Source organism: Hemiscyllium ocellatum, chromosome 39 (assembly GCF_020745735.1).
Source record: "Hemiscyllium ocellatum isolate sHemOce1 chromosome 39, sHemOce1.pat.X.cur, whole genome shotgun sequence".
Classification (NCBI taxonomy): Eukaryota; Metazoa; Chordata; class Chondrichthyes; order Orectolobiformes; family Hemiscylliidae; genus Hemiscyllium; species Hemiscyllium ocellatum.
The window spans coordinates 3518625-3540955 of NC_083439.1; the positions used below are offsets into that span (position 1 = coordinate 3518625).

General features: G+C 44.4%; 1 protein-coding gene across 1 annotated transcript; it reads left to right on the forward strand.

Annotated features, from left to right (window-relative positions):
- Nucleotides 1-173: 173 nt before the first annotated feature.
- wdr76 (WD repeat domain 76) lies at nt 174-22226 on the forward strand. The gene is made up of 14 exons (XM_060852842.1): nt 174-185; nt 2789-3319; nt 6358-6456; nt 7478-7542; nt 8397-8523; nt 9374-9463; nt 10579-10622; nt 10929-11082; nt 12161-12313; nt 13831-13949; nt 14962-15060; nt 15646-15798; nt 17553-17606; nt 20601-22226. The coding sequence occupies exons 1-14, from the start codon at nt 174-176 to the stop codon at nt 20869-20871; spliced, it is 1971 nt and encodes a 656-aa protein (XP_060708825.1). The 3' UTR covers nt 20872-22226.
- Nucleotides 22227-22331: the final 105 nt, after the last annotated feature.

Here is a 22331-nt window from a genome sequence, read left to right on the forward strand (position 1 = left end):
GTTTATTCCTAAACTGGGTGAAACATTGTTTTAATTTTTTTATAGACAAATTGAGTTTAATTTACAATGATATTTAAAGGTCACAAAATATATCTTTCTGACTGGGTTTCTGTATTTCAAGGAATTTAAAACGATCTTTTCAATTTTGTTCTTCTGAAACAACAGCTTACACGATGCGTTCGAATGTAAGTGCATAATTATGGTAAACCAGAGGATTGGGAAAGTTTTAAACACCAACTGAAGATGCCAATAAAAAAAATTAACGCAAAGGGGCAAACTAGTAACTATCAAAAACCGAGCTGCTTTAAATAAAATAACAAGGAAGAGACAGGCAACAGTGAATGCAGGCAGCTTAGAGAATGAGGCTGGGGAAATAATAATGGGGAGCCAAGAAATGGCAGAAAAACTGAACAAATACTTAATATCCTCCACTGTGAAGACATATAAATAGTGTTCCAGCAATAACTAAAGGGCTAAAAATGGTAGGGGGTTGTGGAGGGGCAATATGCAATATAACAATCACTAGAGAAAAATTACAAGGGAAACTTAATGCGGTGAAAGGTTGATGAGAACCCAGGACCTGAGGGAATGCACCCTACAATTTTACAGAAAGTAGCTGCAGAAATGGTGGATGCACAGGATGCACATTACCTTCCAATGTAACACCCTTATTCAAAAAGTGAAACAAAAATCAGGTAGCTCATAGGCCAGTCACTGTCTCCTATTAGGAAAATGTTTGTTACAAAGAATGCAGTAACGGAGTGTTTAAACACATACAAATCAAGTTGAGTCAGCATGGTTTCATGAAGGGAAGGTCATGCCTGACAAATTTATTACAGAGTTTTGAGGTAATAAGCAGGGTAGATAAAAGGGAACCAGTTAGTGTAGTTTGGATTTCCAAAAAGGTATTCAACCATACAAGGTGTTGGCCTATCAGCATAGGTATAAAGTGGGGAATATTTAAAGCTGGCACCCTTTAACTAGTGGAGTACCACAGCGTTCAATTATTTATCTGAATGGGGAAAGTGAATGCACTATAGCTAAGTTTGCAAATGACAGGAATAAGCGGGAAGGCAAGTAGTGAGGATAACACAAGGAGGGTACAGAGGGATGCAGACAGGTTAAGTCTTTAGTTAAAAATGGGATAGATAGAATATGATGTGAGAAAATGTAAGGTTATGCATTTTGGTGGGAAAATACAGCTGAATATTAAAATAGGAAAAGACTAGTGGAAGTCTGTGAACAGATGGCATGATTTAGGGGTAAGGATTTGTCCATTTAAGACAGATGAGGACTTTTTCTCAGAGGATAATGCATCATTGGAATTCTTTTCCACATAGGACTGTATCATTAAATATATGAAGGCTGAGAGAGACAGCTTTACAATCATTAAGGAAAACTAGGTTTATGGTTAGATGGCAAGAAAGTGGAGTTGAGGATTATCAAATCAATCATCCAATTAGGTTTTGTGGGTGGAGCTAAGAAATGAGGGGATGATGACATTATTGGGGTTGTACTATAAGCCCCTAAATAGACAACAGGAATTAGAGGAACAAATATGCAGGGAGACTGGAGAGACTTGCAGTTGTAGTAGGGGATTTTTAATTTTCCTAACAGAGTGGCACTGCCAGAGTGTTAAGTGCATTCAGGAAAGTTTCTTTGACCTACTCTTGGAAAATAGGGCAGGACAAGTGATGGAGGTGATAGTGGGGGAGTACTTTGGGATCAGCGACCATAGTTCTATTAATTTTAAAATAGTTACAGAGAGGAACAAAACTGGTTCACAGGTTCAAGTTCTAAATTGGGGCAAGGTGAATTTTGATGGAATTAGACAGGCGCTTGCAGGGGTTGTTTGGAGTAGTTTGTAGGCAAAGGGTCCTATGGCAATTGGGAGGCCTTTAAAAATGATATGACTAGAGTTCAAGGTCTATATGTTCCTTTGGGGTGAAGGGCAAAGTTAGCAGGAATAGGGAACCCTGGATGACGAGATATTGAGGCTTTGACCAGAAAAAAAGGAAGAGGCGTGGCTCCTAGGATCAAGGGAATCCCTGGCGATGATAAGGAATATGGGAGTTTACTGAAGGAGGAAATTGGGAGGGCGAAAAGGGGGCACAAGATACCTTAAGGTGATTCCAAATAGGTTCTTTAAGTATATTAAAGGAAAAAAGAATAACTTGAGAGGGAATAGGGCCCCTTAGCAACCAAAGTGGACACGTATGTGTAGGACCACAGGAGATGGGCAAGGTTCTCTGAGTATTTCTCCTTTGTGCTTACCATGGAGAAAGACATGAAGACTTGGGGAAGTTAGTGATGATATTTTGGGGACAGTCCATATTGCAGTAATAGCTAACATTATCCAAATATTTTAAATATAGAACACAACTGGATTGTTGAAGACTGATTTATTTGTCCCACCAAGTGTAAATATCCTAAGATTATGACAGCGCAGAGGGAGCTGATTACACCCATCCTCGTGTTGACTCTTATGAAGGGCTATTGGATAAGTTTCACTCCCTTTTTTCCCCCAAATGCTGCGTAAACTATTTCCTATCAAGTAAGTTCCATTTGAAAGTTTATTTTCGGCCTACTTTTTAGGCAGGGCATTTCAGATTTGAGTTCTGAAGATGGCTCACTGGACTTGAAACATCAACTCTGTCCACACATACTGCCAGACCTGATGAGTTTCTCCAACAACCTCTGTTTTTGTTTCAGATGTTCATTCGCAGTTACTTGTTTTAATGTTAATTGCAGCGTCTGGCTGTTTCGAAATGCTGCCGCTGCTCTTCAGCAGAGCGAGCTATCCCAGGGGGCGTTGCGGTTTCCAAGATGGCGGGATGTGAAAGTGCCCTATCTCTGGCAGCGGGAAACGGAGCGCGGGAAATGTCACCATTTATGTAACAAGCTGCAGCGCGCGTGCGCGGAAGTGGCCGCTCGGCGCCGGGGAACAGCAGCGTTTTTCCTCCTCCCCGAGACCATGAAGCCCGGGGCTCAGGGCATGGCACTCGGGCGGCAGCCGACAGCAGCGGGCTCGGTCAACCGAAAACGGCGGCTCGGGCCGGGAGGCGGGGGCGGGGAGACCCCGGGGGAGGAGTCCCTGGGCCGGGGGACCGCGGGGAGGGAGACTCCAGGCCGGGGGATCCCGGGGAACCAGACCCCGGGCCGGTCTTCAAGCAGGAGGGTGCGCCAGGATGGGGCTGACCAGCGGCAGGTCCCAGCCGCTCAGGGGGACATCCCTCCTGGGCCAACAAGCCCTGCCGAGCCGGGCATGGCCCCCTCAGACTCGGATGGTTTCAGCAGCGACGATGAGTTGCCCCTGTCGGTAAGGAATCAGGACACACTGACCTTTAGTTTGTTGTTATTAATTTCTTCATCCTCTTTGCTCTTTAAGACACTTCTAAATAACCTACAAAGTTATCTGTCCTTTACTTCATTATGTAACCAGTGTCTGAGAAGGGTCCTGAGAAAATTCATTACATAAGGGTGTTATACAAACGCAAGTCTGTTTTTACTTGGACGGCTAATTGCAGGGTAGGATGAGTGGGATGAATATATAACGAGATTGTCCTACAGTTTTACCTTTAGATTATTTGATGACTGCCAGGATTCTGTCTCTTGACAGTGAGCAGGAGGCTGCTGAGGTGACTCCCAGCTCTCCTGGTCCTCAATGTTTGGGCACACTGCACTCACAGAGTTAATGTGGGGGTGGTGGGGCGGAGAGGGGCTCCACTGCAGTGGGCTAATAACCAACCGCCCTTCAGTGGAAAATGTGCCGATTTTATAGATATTTGAAGTCAACATGTTCAGGCTTATCATGAAACACTCTCTAATCTAAACTCTGGTTCCCAGCATCTGCAGTCCTTGTTTTTACCTTTTCATGAAACAAGTCTGGGGCTGGTGGCACTTTATCCTGGACTTTCTAAAGCGGAGACACAACCAGTTCATTACCTAAGCTCAACTTTCCTTATTTGTATCCTGGGAGTTGACCACTCAACTAATTATAGAGTCACGGAAATGTACAGCATGGAAACTGACCCTTCGGTCCAACTCGTCCATGCCAACCAGATATCCCAGCCTGGTCTAGTCCCATTTTCCAACACTTGACCCATATCCCCCTCAGCCCTTACTATTCATATACCCATCCAGATGCCTTTTAAATGTTATAATTGTAGCAGCCTCCACCACTTCCTCTGGCAGCTCATTCCATACACGCACCACCCTCTGTGTGAAAAAGTTACTGCAGTCTAATTAATAATTCAAACAATCTGCATAGATAGTGTCCCAAATAATCACCTCGGCCATTAGATTCTATGATTTTACTCTAATTGGGTTAGTTGAAGTAACATCAACCAAGACTTCAAACTTTCTCAAAAAAAAAGAACTGTGAATGCTGGAGAAACTCAGCAGGTCTGGTGACATCTGGCTTCTGAAGGAGGATCACTGGACCCATAATGTGAACTGTGCTTTCTCTCCACAGATGCTGCCAGACCTGCTGAGTTTCTCCAGCATTTTCTGCTTTTGTTGAGGCTTTAAACTTTATCTAATGTTTTGTTTCATTCCCATTACACTATGGGTTTTTGTATTGTGTGATTTGCACAGCCTTCTTTAAATATACAACTGAAGGCTCAGGTTTGACCGGTTTCCATACATAGGAGAACTGAGAGGTTAATTTATTATTGAGGGGGATGTACAGGTATTTCTGCAGTGTGTCACATCTTTCCCTTTAGAACACTGCTTTTAACTGGGAGGATCATATTTTCCCACGCCTTGCCATGCTCCCTATCCCTTAGTGACACTGAGCTGTTGCTGTTGAACACCTCCATCTGCCATGACCAGGGCCTCCAAGCCCTCCGTATGTTCCTCTCCCCACACCCCCAGCAGTACCCTTCCACTGACATTCTCATTCACTTGGCTGAGCTGGTCCTCACCGTTAACAATTTGTCCTTTGAAACCTCCCCCCATATGGGCCCCAGCGATGCCTGTCTCTTTGTTGGCTACGTAGAACAGTCCATCTTCCGTAGTTACACCGGCACCACTCCCCACCTCTTCCTCCACTACATTGATGACTGCATCAGCACCACATCGTGCTCCCGTGAGGAGGTTGATCAGTTCATCGACTTCACCAACACATTCCACCCTGACCTTAAATTCATCTGGACCATCTTAGACACATCCCTACCTCCCCTTCCTTGACCTCTCCATTTCAGTCAACAGTGACTAACTCAATACTCCATCTTCAAACCCACTGACTCCATGGCTACCTGGATTATACCTCTTTCCACCCTGTCTCCTGCAAAAATGCCATCCCATATTCCCAATTCCTCCGCCTCCACCGTATCAGCTCCCAGGAGGACCAGTTCCACCACAGAACACACCAGATGGCCTCCTTCTTTAAAGACCGTAATTTCCCCTCCCACTTGGCTGATGATTCCCTCCAGCGTCTCTCATCTACTTCCTGCATCTCCGCTCTCAAACCCCTCCCCTCCAACCTCAACAAGGGCAGAACCCCCCTGGTGCTCACCTTCCACCCCACCAACCTCCACATAAACTGCATCATCCGCCGACCTTTCCACCACTTACAAACGGACCCCACCACTAGGGATATATTTCCCTCCCCACCCCTATCTGCTTTCTGCAAAGCACATCCACCAATGTCACTTATTACATCTGTTGCTCCCGATGTGGTCCCCTCTAAATTGGTGAGGCAGGACGCCTGCTCGCAGACTGCTTCAGAGAATATCTCCAGGACGCCCGCACCAACCAACCCAATGGCCGAACACACTCCCCCCCCCCCCCCCCCCACCTCTCACTGCGCCAAAGATATGCAGGTCCTGGGCCTCCTCCACCACCACTCCCTCACCACCTGATGCCTGGAGGAAGACCGCCTCATCTTCAACCCTTCAACCCCAGGGCATCAATGTGGACTTCACCAGTTTCCCCATTTTCCCCTCCCCCCACCTTACCCCAGTTCCAACTCGACACTGTCCTCATGAATTGCCCCACCTGTCCATCTCCCTTCCCACCTATCCTCACCACCCTCTCCTCTGACCTATCACTTTTACCTCCATCTCCATCCACCTATTGCACTCTCAGCCATCTCCCCCATCCAGCCCCATTCCCCCCTTCTCATTTATCTTACTAGCCCCATGGCTCTCAGTCCCATTCCTGATGAAAGGCTTTTGCCCGAAACATTGATTTTCCTCCTTCTTGGATGCTGTCTGACCTGCTGTGCTTTTCCAGCACCACTCTTGCAACTGTTGCTGTCTGAACGGCTGTGTTAGGAGCGTTGAAATAGTGAGTGACACTAGGATCTGTTCAGTGAGGAGTTTGTACCTTTCAATGTTATGTTTTGTGTTTTAGTTTCATCAACAATCCGAGGGGCTGTCATTGTACGAGAAGAAGCGACTGAAAAATATTCAGGAAAATGCCCGGTTCTTTGCATCTTTGAATATGCAGGAGGTAAATAACACATTGTCCGCAGCAGGTCAAGGGAAACAACCCTCCTCCACTGCCCTCTGTCTCATTATTGCTGTTTAGCATCAAGCTGTTGAGCTGAGTTGGTTCTGTTCATGGTTTCGGTCCATTGAAGATAAAAGTTATTGCGTTACGGGAGGTGGTTTAGCCAACATGACTGTCCAAAGCCTTGGCTGAGCAGCTGATGATCTTCACCGAATTGGAGTGATGCTGCACGCAGTCCTTCTCCTTGAAGCTGAGATTTGATGGAGTGTTCCGCACCTTTAAGATTGACATGGCGTAAATAAAGAAAACTATTTTCAGTGGGAGGGGTGTGAGTAAACCAAGGCGTGAGGATTTAAGGTATTTGACTTAAAAAAAAAGACAATATGAGGAAACATTTATCTCTAAGCAGTGAGCTGTTGTGATTAAGACTGCCTTATCTGAGAAGGGGGTGGAAGCAGGTTGAATAGAGACTGTCGGAAATGAATTGGATCGGAATATAAGGTACAGGAACAAACCATTCCGCCTCGACATTACTCTCCTGCTCATGCTCCATTTCCCTTTGATTCCAGAATAGGAGGATCAAAGGGAACATACCGAGCAGGGCTGGGTAGAAAGAGCAAGGGAGCAGAATAATTTTGATCGGCTTATGAAAGAGTGAGATGGGCCCAGTGGCCCTCTGTGCTGGATTACTGAGGGTTTTTTTTAGAATCAGTCACATTTGAGGATACTTTCAGGTCAAACATTTTTTGCTGGGTGTTGCGGTAGTCAGGATAAAAGGAGATAATAGAATTATACTTTGTGTGTTTTCCCCTGATTGAACCTCAGGCTGGGTATTGGGGATACGCCAGGCTAACACGAATATTGCTGTCCCTTTTATGTGCAACTATTTTGAGTGTTCAGCAATCAGTCCTACTCTCTCCTAGTCCGTCTTCGACAAATTGAAACTGGTTGAAATATTTGGGAAATCAAAGTAAATGGTCTTTTGCTGATCCGCAAAGGAATTTGCTGTTTTATTTTACAGACTGCTGAAAAACTCAGAGAAATCAGTAAACGACATCGAATAAAAAGACCAAATGCGTTCAAAAGGTATGATTAGTGCAATGCAATTAGAAGATTGAGGAGAAAGTGAGGTCTGCAGATGCTGGAGATCAGAGCTGAAAATGTGTTGCTGGAAAAGCGCAGCAGGTCAGGCAGCATCCAAGGAGCAGGAGATTCAACGTTTCAGGCATAAGCCCGTTCCTGAAGAAGGGCTCATGTCCGAAACGTCGGTTCTCCTGCTCCTTGGATGCTGCCTGACCTGCTGCGCTTTTCCAGCAACACATTTTCAGCTCAATTAGAAGATCGATCAAGTTTAGTTTTGTGTTTTTGAATCATGTTACATCTGATTATCTCTAAAGAGTCTAAAAGGTATCAACATAAAGGAGGCCATTCAGTCCCTTGCGCCGGCTCTACTGTTACACAAGGTCATGGCTGTGCTGTTGCTGTATTCCTTTACAACATCCACACCTGCTGAGAGAGTAACATTAATGTGGACATGTTGATAACTGAGCTTCTGAAAGTTCAAAGGAAACAAAATGGTTCATAGTTGCAAGTGCTTCATGATCGAACGTGGGGCTGCATAGATGACGATAATTACTTGTTACGAAAGTTGTGATGTAGTGAGGAGGTGCCACAGGAAAATGTATTGGAGCTTCTAAATCAAATTGGTAGCTTGAGATTCTGAAATGGATGATGGTGCAGATGCTGCCAAGTTAGGAGGGAGGCTAAATATTAGGAGCCAGTCAAGAAAATTTAAAATTTAATCTGACACATCTCAGTGGCAGAAATTTCACAGGAAATGTTGATCATTGTTCTTGCTTTGTTTAAGTGTATTTGTATTATCTTTATTGTCCCATCGTGTGCAACTTTATTTTAAGTTTGATTCTTTTTCTGTCTTTCAGAAAGAAAGTTCAAAGCTCTAGGGAGCAACCTATAGTTCGCCGATCGATGCGATTGCTGAGATTGGACCCAACAGGCACCCCACTCCCAGAAATCCCAATAGAAATACAAACGCAGTCAGAAGAAAGGGTGGGTCTCTCTGTTTGGGTGTCTATGGATGCAGGATTTGTAACAAGTTCAACATTTCTTTTGCGCTGGTCAGGTTTTGGCAGGGCAGAGATGAGGTTAGTGCTTGTATGATCTACCATCACAACGTAGATACACAGTAGAGGTCTCGCAGTTCTGTATCGTTTGTGTACCTTAACCAGAGCCAAAGCACAAAATTCTACAGTGTGGTATTTCCAATTCTCTCTCACACGGTGTTTAGGGAAACACCGGGAGGGGGTTTAGGCACGTTTGTGTTTGAGGAAGATAGGCACAAAGCACCTGGGTGTGAGGGAGGCAGAGAGGAAGTGCATGCACATGGGGGCGAGAGCATAGTGAGATCGACTGATGGTCAAAAAGGAGCGCGTATGGGAAGGAGGCAGAGAGTTCCTGAGTGTCTGATCGGGAGGGGGAGTGTGTATGAGAGAGGGCAGAAAGGAAGCCCATGTGCACTGACGTCACTGAATGTACACTTCCATGTGGGGCAGAGAGAGAGTGCCCGAGTGTGACACAGGGAGTGTATGTGCATGTGTGTAGGAAGCAGTCATTGTGTAGGAGGAAGTATGTGCATTTTTGAGTCGGATGCACACATAGTAAAGAGGGGAGAGAGAGAGAGACACAGAGAACCTGTGTATGAGAGAATAATATAGATTCATTTAAGGTGAGGCCAAACAAGTACATGAGTGAGAAAGGGATAGAAGATAAAGCTAATGGAGCAGAATATGCAAATTTTCAATTACAGAATAAATACTGGCACCATTGATTGGGCTGAATGGCTGTTTCTGTGCCATATATTCTGTATTGGTTATATTATTTTCTTGCTCCTCATCCTCAGATTTCTGGGCCAGTGAAAATGGTTCGAGATGATGAAGACGACAGCAAAGAAACCGAGCATCTGATGAAGGTGTGGCTGGAGATGAGCCAGGTATTCCGTTTTATAACTGAACTGAGAGACTGAACCAAATGCCTAATTTTTATTAACACGACATTGAGCTGTTGCATATCACCCACTGTTTAGGTGGTTCAAGGTTCTGTGTAAGACTGTGATCCTTCTGGGAGAATTCTGAGAGTTTGAGCGAGTTTTTACTTGATGATGTAGAAAGTGATGATGCTTGTTCTTTTAAGAGAAAGCTGCTTTGTTAAATTTTGTTGGTTAAATATCTGAACAAGAGTTCTTTCCAAAGATACCTTAAAAGATCAGAGTAAATTGGCCTTTGAATCGGTGTTTTTAATCGTATAGAATATGTAGAGACAAATGCTTAAAGTTTGTGAGAAGATTTGTAGCTCGGGTGCTCTGTTCGCCGAGCTGGGAATTTGTGTTGCAGACGTTTTGTCCCCTGTCTAGGTGACATCCTCAGTGCTTGGGAGCCTCCTGTGAAGCGCTTCTGTGATCTTTCCTCCGGCATTTGTAGTGGTTTGAATCTGCTGCTTCCGGTTGTCAGTTCCAGCTGTCCGCTGCAATGGCCGATATATTGGGTCCAGGTCGATGTGCTTATTGATTGAATCTGTGGATGAGTGCCATGGATGAGTTCTCAGAGAACACCCAGGGAATTCCTAGAGGCATGGCACTCATCCACAGATTCAATCAATAAGCACATCGACCTGGACCCAATATACCGACCGCTGCAACGGACAGCTGGAACTGACAACCGGAAGCGGCAGATACAAACCACTATAAATGCCGGAGGAAACATCACAGGAGGCTCCCAAACACTGAGGATGTCACCTAGGCAGGACGAAACGTCTGCAACACAAATTCCCAGCTCGGCGAACAGAACACAACAATAAATGTTTAAATTGTGATGGTTAAAATAAATCATTTTAAGAGTTTATGAAGGCCAATATTTTTTCAGTATCTCAAAATTTGGTTAATGTTGCCTCTTGTTTCCTCCCATTCTAGCCTTCATCCCCATCAGTGCAAAATGATATTAACATTAAGAGCTTGGTTTCAGTGTTTTGGTTAAAATAGAGAATGCAAATAATGTAACGGAAGAGTCAGATGTAATCCCGAGCTGAATATTTCCATCATGTTTCCCTCAGGGTGAGGTGCACACCAAAGAGAAGCAGCCAGTAGAACTGAAAACGTAAGTTCCTTTTCAGCGTGATCCTCCATCTCATTGCTTCTGCCAATCAGAATCCAGTTGTCACCCAATTAATGCTCTCCTCTCATCATATAAATATTCATTTTTCTCATTATTGGTATTCTTGCAACTTATCCTGATGGAAAGTTTTGTTAAAAGTGTGTATTTGTTTTCAGCAGTGTTCATGTTCTGTGCTACCAAGCAACTGTCTTCAGTCGAGAGTTGATTTCGTTTATAAAATAGAAGCTGTCTGTTTGTTGTTTGCTTAATTTTATAAATCACTGGCATCATCGTTGTTGCTCTGAGCAGGTACAAGTCCACTTTGCTCAGGATGACCATGCAGGAAGGTTCCGTTGCTAAAGTGACGCCAAACCGGGTCGGCTCACTGGCCTTTCACCCGTCTCCACGCAACTTCCTGGTTGCTGCTGGGAGCACTTACGGATACATCGGACTGTGGGATCTGGTCAGTGAATCAGTTTTGTTATTCATTGTTATACATTTTCCTTAGACCTTTCACACCTTCAGGTCTTCACCGAATTCTTTACAACCAATGGGGTGTTTCTGAAGCACAGTCACTTGTAGGAAACACAGCAACAGCTCCCTGAAATGGCGAGTATTACTTTTTGAGTGATATTGCTGAGGGATTAAAGTTAAGCAGGATACTGGGAGAGTTCTCCTGCTCTCTAAATAATATCAGGGTCTCTTTTCAGTCCACCTGAGAGAACATCAGTCTGGAAGAGATGTCTTTTATGGAATTTCCTGGTTGTTAACTGATTTTGAAACTTGAGGGATGACTGTTATATATGAAGAGGAAGTCTCTCTTTTTGAGGAGAGATTATTCTAATCCACATTTGCTTACTGCTGTCTTACTACGTTGAGTTATATAGAGCTGGCCCCTTTGCCACAACTAGCCTGTGTCCTGAGAGAACTTTGAATTGAATTTCTTTCTGTGACCTTCTGCAATTTGGATTCCTGAGCAGCACCAGAATGTGTTTTAAATGGACGATGGGCAGTTTCTAAAGAGTAGCAGATGTGAGTGATTCACATTTACTCCGTACTGAGGAGACTATTTGTTTATTCATATTTGCAGCCTGATGCTGTGACAACTGTAGCTCACAGGGAGCACTGTCGGCTCCCTGATTCAAGCTCCACTACAAAGACTTGGTTTAGAATTGAGGCAGACAACTCATTGCAGGAGTGAGGGAGTGCTGCATCGCCCCAAGTACCGTCCTTTGTGCTGAACATAAAACATTGCAGATAACTTCCTCATGTACCAGCTGCTAATTATTCCTCCAGAAATATCCCCAAAACAGATAATCTGATCATTGTCACACAGCTGTCTGTGGGAGCTTACAGTGCGTGAATTGTCTGCCTGTTTCCTGCTTTATAATAGTGACTGTACTTCAGAACGGGCTACCTTGGCTGGGAAGGAATGCAGGTGGCCTGAAGTCAGGAAAGGTGCCACAGAAATGTAAGTTATTTGTTTCTTAATGATCCAACTCTGATTGCAATCTTTCGCTCTTCTCTCTCTTTTATTGTAGAGTTCCCAGGAGGGTACAGTCCATCAGTTCAAGCCTCATTGTAACACTATTAACTGTTTGCATTTTTCCCCTTCAAACTCTGCTGAGCTCCTGTCACTGAGCAACGAAGGAAGTATTCGCTGTGGAAATGTAGCTGCTGCTGTCTTTGATGAGGTAAAATGCACTAAAGCTGTCCTTTTTTTTTGTGTGGGTTTTACGTTACCAGAAAGTATGGAATGCATTGATGGTTTTCTGTTACAAGAAAACATGTGCCTTCTCTGAATGAAGATGGTTGAAATCCTGTTATACACCTTCTGCACTGAACCAAGAAGATAGCAAAAGGGAAATTAATTATCTAGGAACCCAAATGTTACTTTGGTTTGGAATGTTGCATCTTTTTGCATCTGGTGTTAAGGCTTGTGAGAGTTCAGAGAGGTGAGGGGCAGGGGGAGCAGAGAGAGTGTGAGCAGTCTCCTGCAATCCTCCTCCTTCCTCAGTCATTCACAGGTTGTTCTACTATAATGTGCATTTTGTTAACACCAATTTACTGTCACACGATTGACGAATTGTGCACAGGGTTTCAAAGTTGTAAAGCGATTCTGGTCCCGTTAGTGTAAATGGTGCTGCTGTTACATGATTTTCTTATAACACGGGGTTGCATGAGATTGAAACTACCACGTTATAGTAGAACCAATTGTATTGCAGAAAAGGCAACTCATTCAGTGTGGGTGGAAGATGTGAAATGTCAGGCAAATGTCCTTTTTTGGAGTTTATTGTGCTTTTAAAAATATGTACTTATCCTGTAAGGAATAACAGTACAGCACAAGATATCATTAATAGGAGCATAACATACAAAAGCAAGGTTATGTTGCACTTGGGTAAAACACTTGGTTCAGCTTTAGCTACAGAGTTGTGTCGTTTCAGTTATCCTTCAGAAAGCATCTGAAAGCTTGAGAGAAAGAGAGCGCGCGAGCAGAAGAGATTCATTAGTATGGTCCCAGGGATGAAGAGTTTTGGTTACTTTTTTAAAAAAAGTTGGTGAAGTTGAAACTTTAAGAGAAAAGTAACTGAAAAGGTTTGATTGAAATACTCAACATCACAAAGTCGCCACTTGGTAAGCAGTGAGAAATTGTTCCTATTGTTGGAAAAGCCAGATAACATGGATTTAAAGTAATTGTTAAAAGAAGCAATTGAGACATAAGGATAAATGGTTTTCTGCAGCAAGTGGTTAGGATCTGGAATGCACTGGTTTGAGGCTCTGGACACTTTCAGAAGAGAATTGGAATGTTTCCTCTTCAGTTAACGATCTTGGGTTTACAGGGGAATCAGCATGAACACAATGGGCCGAATGGCCATCTCCTGTAATAATTCCAATTGAGTGATTGAAATTAATAGAAGAATCTGCATCTCTCCTGAGCCATTCCTGACTCTAGTCCCGACCCCCCTCCCCCACCCCCCCCTCACTGTAGTGAGCTGTAGCAGTCTCCACAGAAACTGCCTGAAGTTATTTGGTTCTAACCTGTGATTTCTGAGTTGGTTTTACCTCATTGCTCAACAATGCCTGGACTCTGCTGATTAATGAGACCTTTCCAATTAAAATGGTATCTGAGGAAACTGGTTTCTAATTTGATTTGGGGCTCTGAATCTCCGGGTTTGGAGCCAGTTAATTCAACACTTGAACCTGTTCCTAGGTGTATACGTCTAACACGTGGGCCACGTCTTCCTTTGACTTCTTGGCTGAAGATGGTTCCACGTTGATTGTCAGTCACTGGGATGGGAACGTGGTTGTGGTTGACAGACGGACCCCAGGGTAAGTACCTGTAAGGAAAGGAGTGCTCACTTTGTAAACCCCCACATAACAACAGTTCTGTTAGTCAACAATTCAGAGCTATTTACCTTCTTTGTTTTTCAAGGTGAAAACTCTTCCAACTTTTATTTTGCTTACATTGGGGGTGTGCTGGAAATGATGATACTTTTGAGTTCCTGTTGTTTGTTGCTTTTGTGGGTTTGGTGGTGTTCTGTCTCTTCTCTACCCTTCTCTCCCTCTTCCCCCCCTCCCTGGGCTGCTGCACTCCTTGTGGCAATCATTTATATTTCTGGAACAGCAGTGTTGGGGAAGGGGTCAGTGACCATGTGGGGCAGGTAACAGGGTGAGTCTGCAGTTAGCACCATCACTGCTGCATTATCCGCTAACATGGAAAAGCCTGAATGAAAGTAAAGACAGGAAACAAAACGCAAATCACGTTATTCCACAATGACTCTTCCCAATTTTTAATAGATGCACAGTGGAAAGTATTCTATCAGGATGCACCACGACTTGGTATGGGAACTGTTCTGCCCAAGGAGACGACAGAGAGTTGTGAACACAGCCCAGTCCATCCATTGACTCCGACTACACTTCCCACTGCCTCAGGAAAGCAGCCAACAACATCACAGACCCCTCCCACCCCCGTTATACTCTTTTCCATCCTCTTCCATTGGGCAGAAGATACAAAAATTTGAAAACACCTACCAACAGATAACACTGTTATCAGACTTCTAAACGGACTCCTTTCGCTGTAGCTGTAACCCTATATTCTGTATTCTATTATATTGTAAGGTATGACTTGTCTGGATAGCACGCAAAACAATATTTTCACTGTATCTCCGTATATGTGACAATAGTAAATCAAATCAAAACGATTTGAATATTTTCATTTTGTTTAAGAAGCTTGTATTTAACACCAGGTGTTGGATTTGTTTTTGTGGTGAATGTGGACACGTACACATTACGGAATTAGCAGCAGTGTTTCTTATTTTTTTTCCTGTGCAATTTTCCACAGTACTTCAGGGGAACTGGATGCTGATCTGGGCATAAACCATTTTCGGACTGTCGGTGTTCACCCGATGCATCGTCAGTATTTTGTTACCGCTGGGACACGGTAAGCTCACTCTCAACAATCTGTTGCTGGCGTTCCTGTTTTCTCTGCACACCTTCATTATTTACCCTTTACTGTCTAGCACACATTGTGTGGCTGCCCCCAAAATGTTCTTTGTATAACCTGGCATTCTATTTAACAACATAACGTTTTTTATACCAGAGTGGAAAGAGGCACTGTCTTTTGCCCAGATAACAGGGAAGATTAAGGTTGACAGTCAGTTTATAAATTGAATCTAATGTATTTCTGTGTCAGGGAAGATTATTGAGGGATGGGGGGTGGGGGAGGAGGCAAATGGATGAAAGTTAAGAATCAAGTTGATCGAACTAAATGAGTTGCAGAAGTTCAGGGTGAAATTAAAGCCATTGACAGACAAACATAGAAAAAAGTTTGGAATTCTTATAGACTCCGATTCCTTGTGAGTGTATATTCATGACTTGACTGAGTAGTGGGACAGGTTTGGGTGGTTATCTAACCATTTCCTGGCCTCCTGATTCTGTCATCACAGGATTTCTGCTCCCGTGTCATTTATGAATGAATTTTTGATTTCAGAGAAAGATCTGACCTCATTCTTTCTGTTTCCAACAGGTGTGTGGACATCTATGATGTTCGGAATCTAAAAACATCACCCAGAAAGGCTGTAGCTTCTCTGGGAGGACACACAAAGAATGTAAGCTCTGCATACTTCTCATCACTTACTGGTAATAAAGTGGTGACGACCTGCATGGATGACAGGATCAGGTAATGCCAACAAACCCCAGAATGAGTGTGACTGAATAGTTGGTACAACATTAAATTGTACAATTCAAAGAACTGAAAGCTAGAAGTAGGACTTTTAATTTGTTGGGGTTTTTCTAATGATCATCCATCCCAGATTAATCTGTCCACGTTCTTTCACTCTAGTCTGCCTTGACAGTATCACCTCACACTGGTTCATACAGTCATAGAGAACAGAGAACAGACCCTTTGGTCCAACTCCTCTAATCCAACCAGATATTCTAAATTAATCTAGTCCCATTTGCCAGCGTTTGGCCTATATCTTTCTAAAAGCTTTCTATTCATGTACCCATCCAGATGTCTTTTCAATGCTGTAATTGTACCAGCCTCCACCACTTCCTGTAAAAAGTGAGGACTGCAGATGCTGGAGATCAGAGCTGAAAATGTGTTGCTGGTTAAAGCACAGCAGGTTAGGCAGCATCCAAGGAACAGGAAATTCGACGTTTCGGGCCAGAGCCCTTCATCAGGAATGTAGGGCTCCTGATGAAGGGCTCTGGCCCGAAACGTCGAATTTCCTGTTCCTTGGATGCTGCCTGACCTGCTGTGCTTTAACCAGCAACACATTTTCAGCTCCACCACTTCCTGTATCAGCTCATTCCAATCACACACCACCCTCTTTGTGAAAAGTTGCCCCATAACCTTGGCTATTTGCCTAATCCATGCCCCTCATGATTTTATAACCCTGTACAAGTCCCTCCCCCATCACAGACCAGAATTGGATGCAGTATTGCAAAAGTTATCGAACCAGTGTCCTGTATAGCCGGAATGTGACCTCGCAATTCCTATATTCAATGCAGTGACCAGTAAAGGCAAGCACACCAAACACCACCTTTACTATCCTGCATACCTGTAATTCCACTGTCAAGGAACCATGAACCTGATTTCCAAGATCATTTTCATTACCTGCCATTGTCCTAAGCTGACTCAAGGTGGGAATCCCTGTTTTAGATGCACACTGCTGCTGGTTTGAGAAACTAGGGGCTGGATGTTGCAATATTGACATTCTGTGTCACACTTTGTGTTACTTCAGACAAACTGTGTGCTAGGACATGGAAACCTGAATGACCACTGAACTGTTTTCTACGAGGAGAGGTCCTGACTGTAGATGGGTTCTTCTGTTGTTATTCTTTACAGTAAGGGTCATGAAGGTAGAGTTACACAGCACGGATCTGGAGCGTTCAGACCACTGGTCTAGTCCAATATTCACGTTCTGTGTGTCTACTTAACCATCTCCCTGTATCAATTGTGCAATTTCTTTATTCTTTGGGACATGGCGTTAATTTTCTTTGATCTGACCAAACTAAAGGCAGTAAAGAGTCAGCCGCTTTGCTACAATAACCTGTTGGGTGGTGCCTTCAGTAAGCCGGGTGGGTTTTTATAACAATTAATAGTTTCCTGCTCACTGTCACTGATTACAGATTTATTAATTGAATTTAAATGTCACAAGTTGCTGTGGTGGGGTTTGAACCCGTGTCCTTGGAGCATTAGCTTGGTCCTCTGGGTTACTAATCCAGAGCCATTAACATCCCATCATTCCTCTCTGCAGAGGACACGCTGTGCTGATCTCATTATCAATGGATTTACCAGGAGCTCCTGTTTGAAGGAATGCCTTTTCTGTTTGTTGGAATTAAAATAATTTCCAATGAAGTGCCTATTTAAAGCGGTGGGCTTCGTGTTGGTTCAGATCTTTTTAATTGTCTTTAAATAATTTATTGCAGAATATTTGACACAAGTGCCATAATTCCCAAGATTCCAGTTGTGGCGTCAATAATGTAAGTGAAATATTTCCAAGTAACCAATTAACTAGATGTTTTGCCGTTAGATTGTGAAGTTGAAGTGAGCCCTTTCTGAAGTTCACCAAGTTCCTGAGATGTTTGGTCTCCTGTGGTTTACATTTGTACATCCACTGCTGCCCAACTCAATACTGGGGTCCAGCCCTACAGCCGGAGCTTTGTCACCACGTCTAACCCCGCCCCTGCGCCTAACCCCGCCCCCACTCCCAGCTCCAGTCCCACACCAGGTCTGCTGCCTGACCGGCTGCGCTTTAACCAGCAACACATTTTCAGCTACAGCTGGGTGAGCCAGGACCGCGAGCGTTACCAGACTGTCAAATTCTCCTGTCCCTTCTGTTTTTGCTCAGCTCCCTTTTGATTGCAGTCTCTATAGGCATTATGGGTCAGGACTCAGCGATACCATCCGTGTTCCATTTGCACTCTGTGACTAGGGAAGGCTAGTTGTCCAAAGTTCAGTTCTAGAGAATGGGAGCTGAATATTTCTCCTGGACACTCCGGTAAAGGTTTGAAAGGGCTGATGTCAGTGGACAATTGGCCAATCGCAGTAGACAAATAGATGACCCCTAATTTAGTGGTGAACACCTGAAATAGAGCTGCCACATTGTTACCACTCACTCTGATAGAACACTGAAATCAAACACCTCCTCCACCTCCCCGCCCCTGACCCTCACCCACCCCCCACCCCATTCCTGTATTGTCACAAGTTGTTAGTTTTTAAAGGAAGCATATAAAACCTCCAAAACTGCTGGGTTTTCAGACCCGGAGTCCTGGAGCATGGAATTTTGTATGTAACACGTATTGCATTCTAGCTGCAGGTGACAATTAACCAAGTTAAAGAAATTTCTTCAAATTAGACTAATGTAATGTAAGGATTCCATGCAAAGACTGCACAAAACACTGCAAACAGGCAGACAACTCGAGATCCACATCCATGAACACCAACTAGCCACCAAAGGCTCTGACCAGCTGTCCCTGGTAGCCATACACACAGATGACAAGTACCACAGATTCGACTGAGCCAACACAACGATCACAGGAGAAGCCAACAGAGGGGCAGCAAGGGAGTTTCTAGAAGCATGGCACTGAGCCACGGACTCCATTAATAAACACACTGACCCAGACCCAATACAACGGCCACTACAACAACCAGCAGCAAAAATGAAACCAAATAAATTCCAGAAGCTCCAAAGAACTGAATATGTCACCTAGACAGGGGACAAAACTTCTGCAAATTAACTTCCCAGCTCAGCGAACACACCCGCAACCGCAAAAACCGACACCCAAGTTACAGATCTTTACACTGCCCTTGAATCCTCAAATTAAAACTCCAAAACTCTTTAAACTCTCCCTTACACACAGAGACAAACACAAAGCGAAAACAAAATCTTACATGGGTGGAGGAGGAACTGGAGAATCACAGTCCTGTAGTTTGTTTTTTGAACAGAAGAATTCACCCTGACCTTCCTGTTTCCAGATGCTCTCCCACTGGTTAGCAAGAAGCACAGGGTTCACTTCGGAAAGGTCTCTGACCTATTTGAAGTCTCCGTTTGCAGCATCTGCTGAAGGAAGGTTAAGCTGGTTTGTGTCACGCTTAAAGTGGCTTTATGCAGGGAACAGGGAGAGAAGTGATTGGATGCTGCAGACCTGCTGTTTTTTTTTCTCTCTGGTCTGACTAGCTTCTCAGGCCAGGCTGCTCAGGTACCTAACAACCAATCACACAGTTGTTAGCAGGTGGAGGATCTTTGTTACTGGAAACTGGCCTCTTGTCCACACATGGCTGCATTCACTGGTAAACTACTCCCTCATCTGCACCTTGCCATAACCTAGATCTACACAAACCGGGCTCATGATAGGTATCTAGTTCCTGATTTTCAAAATACTCCGTTATCCTTACATAGCCCTGGTCTTCAACATAAATCTGATTTGCATTCATGGTTTTCAAAAGCACAAAAAAAAATGATCTTTACAACGTGCAGATTTCTTCTGGGAGCATTCATGTAGCACCTGTGGGAAAGGAGCAAGGTAGCAGGAACTTGTTGCTATGTGTGCAACTTTGAAGATGGTGACACACGGTGGCTTGATGTGTGAGGGGGTCACTGTGTTGCCTTATTGTCAATTTCATTCCATTGTGTTCGGGTTATAGCCACTAACAGCATGGATACATTTAAGGGGAAGCTGGCTAAACATGAGAGAAAGGAAGAGAAGGATATGCCATTTTGATGAAGCGATTATGATGCGGTGGGTGGGACTGTGACAGTGAGGGGGACAGTGGGTGGATGGCTGGGTGAGGGGGTGACGGTGAGGCATTGAGGGTGGCTGGGTGAGGGGGTGACGGTGAGGCATTGAGGGAGGCTGGGTGAGGGGGTGACGGTGAGGCATTGAGGGAGGCTGGGTGAGGCGGTGACGATGGCTGCGGTGACGGTGGCTGGGTGAGGCGGTAATGGTGACACGGTGACAGTGAGGGGGATGGTGTGTGGGAGAGGCGGTGAGGGTACGTAGCTGGATGAGGCGGTGACAGTGGCTGGGGGAGGTGGTGATGGTGAGACGGTGAGGGGGACGGTGTGTGGGAGAGGCGGTGAGGGTATGTGGCTGGGTGAGGCGGTGAGGGTGGCTGGGTGAGGCAGTGACAGGTGGTGAGGGTGGCTGGGTGAGGCGGTGACAATGGCTGGGTGAGGCGGTGATGGTGAGACAGTGACTGTGAGGGGGACGGTGTGTGGGAGAGGCGGTGAGGGTACATAGCTGGATGAGGCGGTGACGGTGGCTGGGTGAGGCAGTGATGGTGAGACAGTGACCGTGAGGGGGACGGTGTGTGGGAGAGACGGTGAGGGTACGTGGGTGGGTGACGCGGTGAGGGTGGGTGACGCGGTGTGAGGTGCAGACTAACCAGGGCAGTTTGACTGACTGGCCCTTTGTGCTACAAATTCTTTGTAATTGGACTGTTAACCTTGTTCTCTTTTCTTGGTTTTTAAACAGACATAACAATTACACCGGGCGTTGGCTGACTAAATTCCGGGCAGTCTGGGATCCGAAAAGGGACGATTGCTTTGTTGTGGGTAGTATGGCCAGGCCACGGCAGATCGAAGTGTTCCACTTCACGGGCTCGAAAGTGCGAGAATTCAGGGACATGGAATGGCTGGGGTCTGTCTGCTCTATAAATGTCATGCACCCGACAAGGAATGTACTGGTTGGTGGGAACTCCAGTGGGCGCCTTCATGTTTTCACAGACGGTGCACTGAGTGGGTAATAGGAGAACCCCTGCAGAGTCAGAGTCACCGTAACAGGGAAGCCAAGAGTCTTCTTGGGTTATGCGCCAAATCCTGAGGGGAAAGTCCTTTAGAAATTGAGTATATTGTCTGCCCTGTTCAGTTATAAATTTTTAATTGTTATATAAACAGCTTAAGTACAAGCTAGAAATTACAACAGACCTGCTGGGTTACATGGTAAAGACAGATGCAGTTAGGAGACCAACTGTAGTTATTTTTGGTCTTAAAAATCCCCATTGAATAGATCAGAACAACCTTATTATTTCCTGCTGGAGGGAAGAATCATCTCGTGGTAAATGAGGAAAGTGGCTGTAATAAAATTAGAACAGTATTGGACAGTATTAAAACATCATCCTGCAAATAGGAGTCAGACAGATGAGGTGTAGTTTCCTTTCCTGCTAATGTCATGTCATCCTCTGGAACCTGATCAATTTGACAAATCCGACTCTAGGAGATCTGTTTGGATTGTTCAGGAATGTTTACTGAATGCTGTTAGGTTTAGAAACTCAAAGCAAATCAGAGAAAGAGCGTGACCCCTTCGGATTGGAACCATGAGCTAAAATGTCAGGATTGGTGTTCACTTGTGAGAAGGCAGCCTTGATAGGTCCGTCACTGTGCCCCGAGACAGTACTTACCTGCTCAGGAATTGTTCTCTTTCTCTCCCATTGCCTCCAAAAACAAAACCACTGAAAATGAGATTATATTTCCTTTATCCCCCAGCATTGCTGATTATTATCCAAGATATCTCCATTGTAAGGTCAAATAGAGTTCTGCTCAGAAATAACAGGAACTGAGTTATTTTCTGCTGATTGTCTTGATTCTGTATTTTCAGGCAAGATTTTTTAGTAACTCATTTCATTCTGAGATTTTAATATTACCCACTGTGTTTGAGTTTCCCTCGTGTTCCTGCCATTGAAATGATGCCATTACACTCTCCCTCACTCTCCCTCACTCTTTCCTCTGGCCCAATGCTGCTGATCATTGCTTTATTCCTTAATGACATCCCAGAGTTCTGCTCCGATTTGTGCGAGAACATGAGAGAGACAAATGCACTGATCATCAGATGGATTGTGGTTATTTGAGTTCTGGAAAGTGGGTTGTGGGGCATATTCTTACTGCAGAGCCCACTCATGAGAAAGCTGTGCTGATATTTTCTTTGTGGAGAGCGCTAAAAAGATTAATTTTATTTTAACTTTGTAAAGATAATGTAACTTCACCATCCCTTCAGAGCGTTGGAGTGGTTTCATTTACAGGACACAAACTTCGAGCATTTCTAGTGCAGAACTGTTGTGTATTTTTTCAGAAATCTATTTGAACTATTAATCTTCAAATAAACTTACCTTTTCATATAGTTTATGCGCATTATTTGAATGCCTCACCTGTAAGGTAATCTTAACTAATGTTTAGTGGTTATGTTACTAAATTAATATTCAAGAGTGAA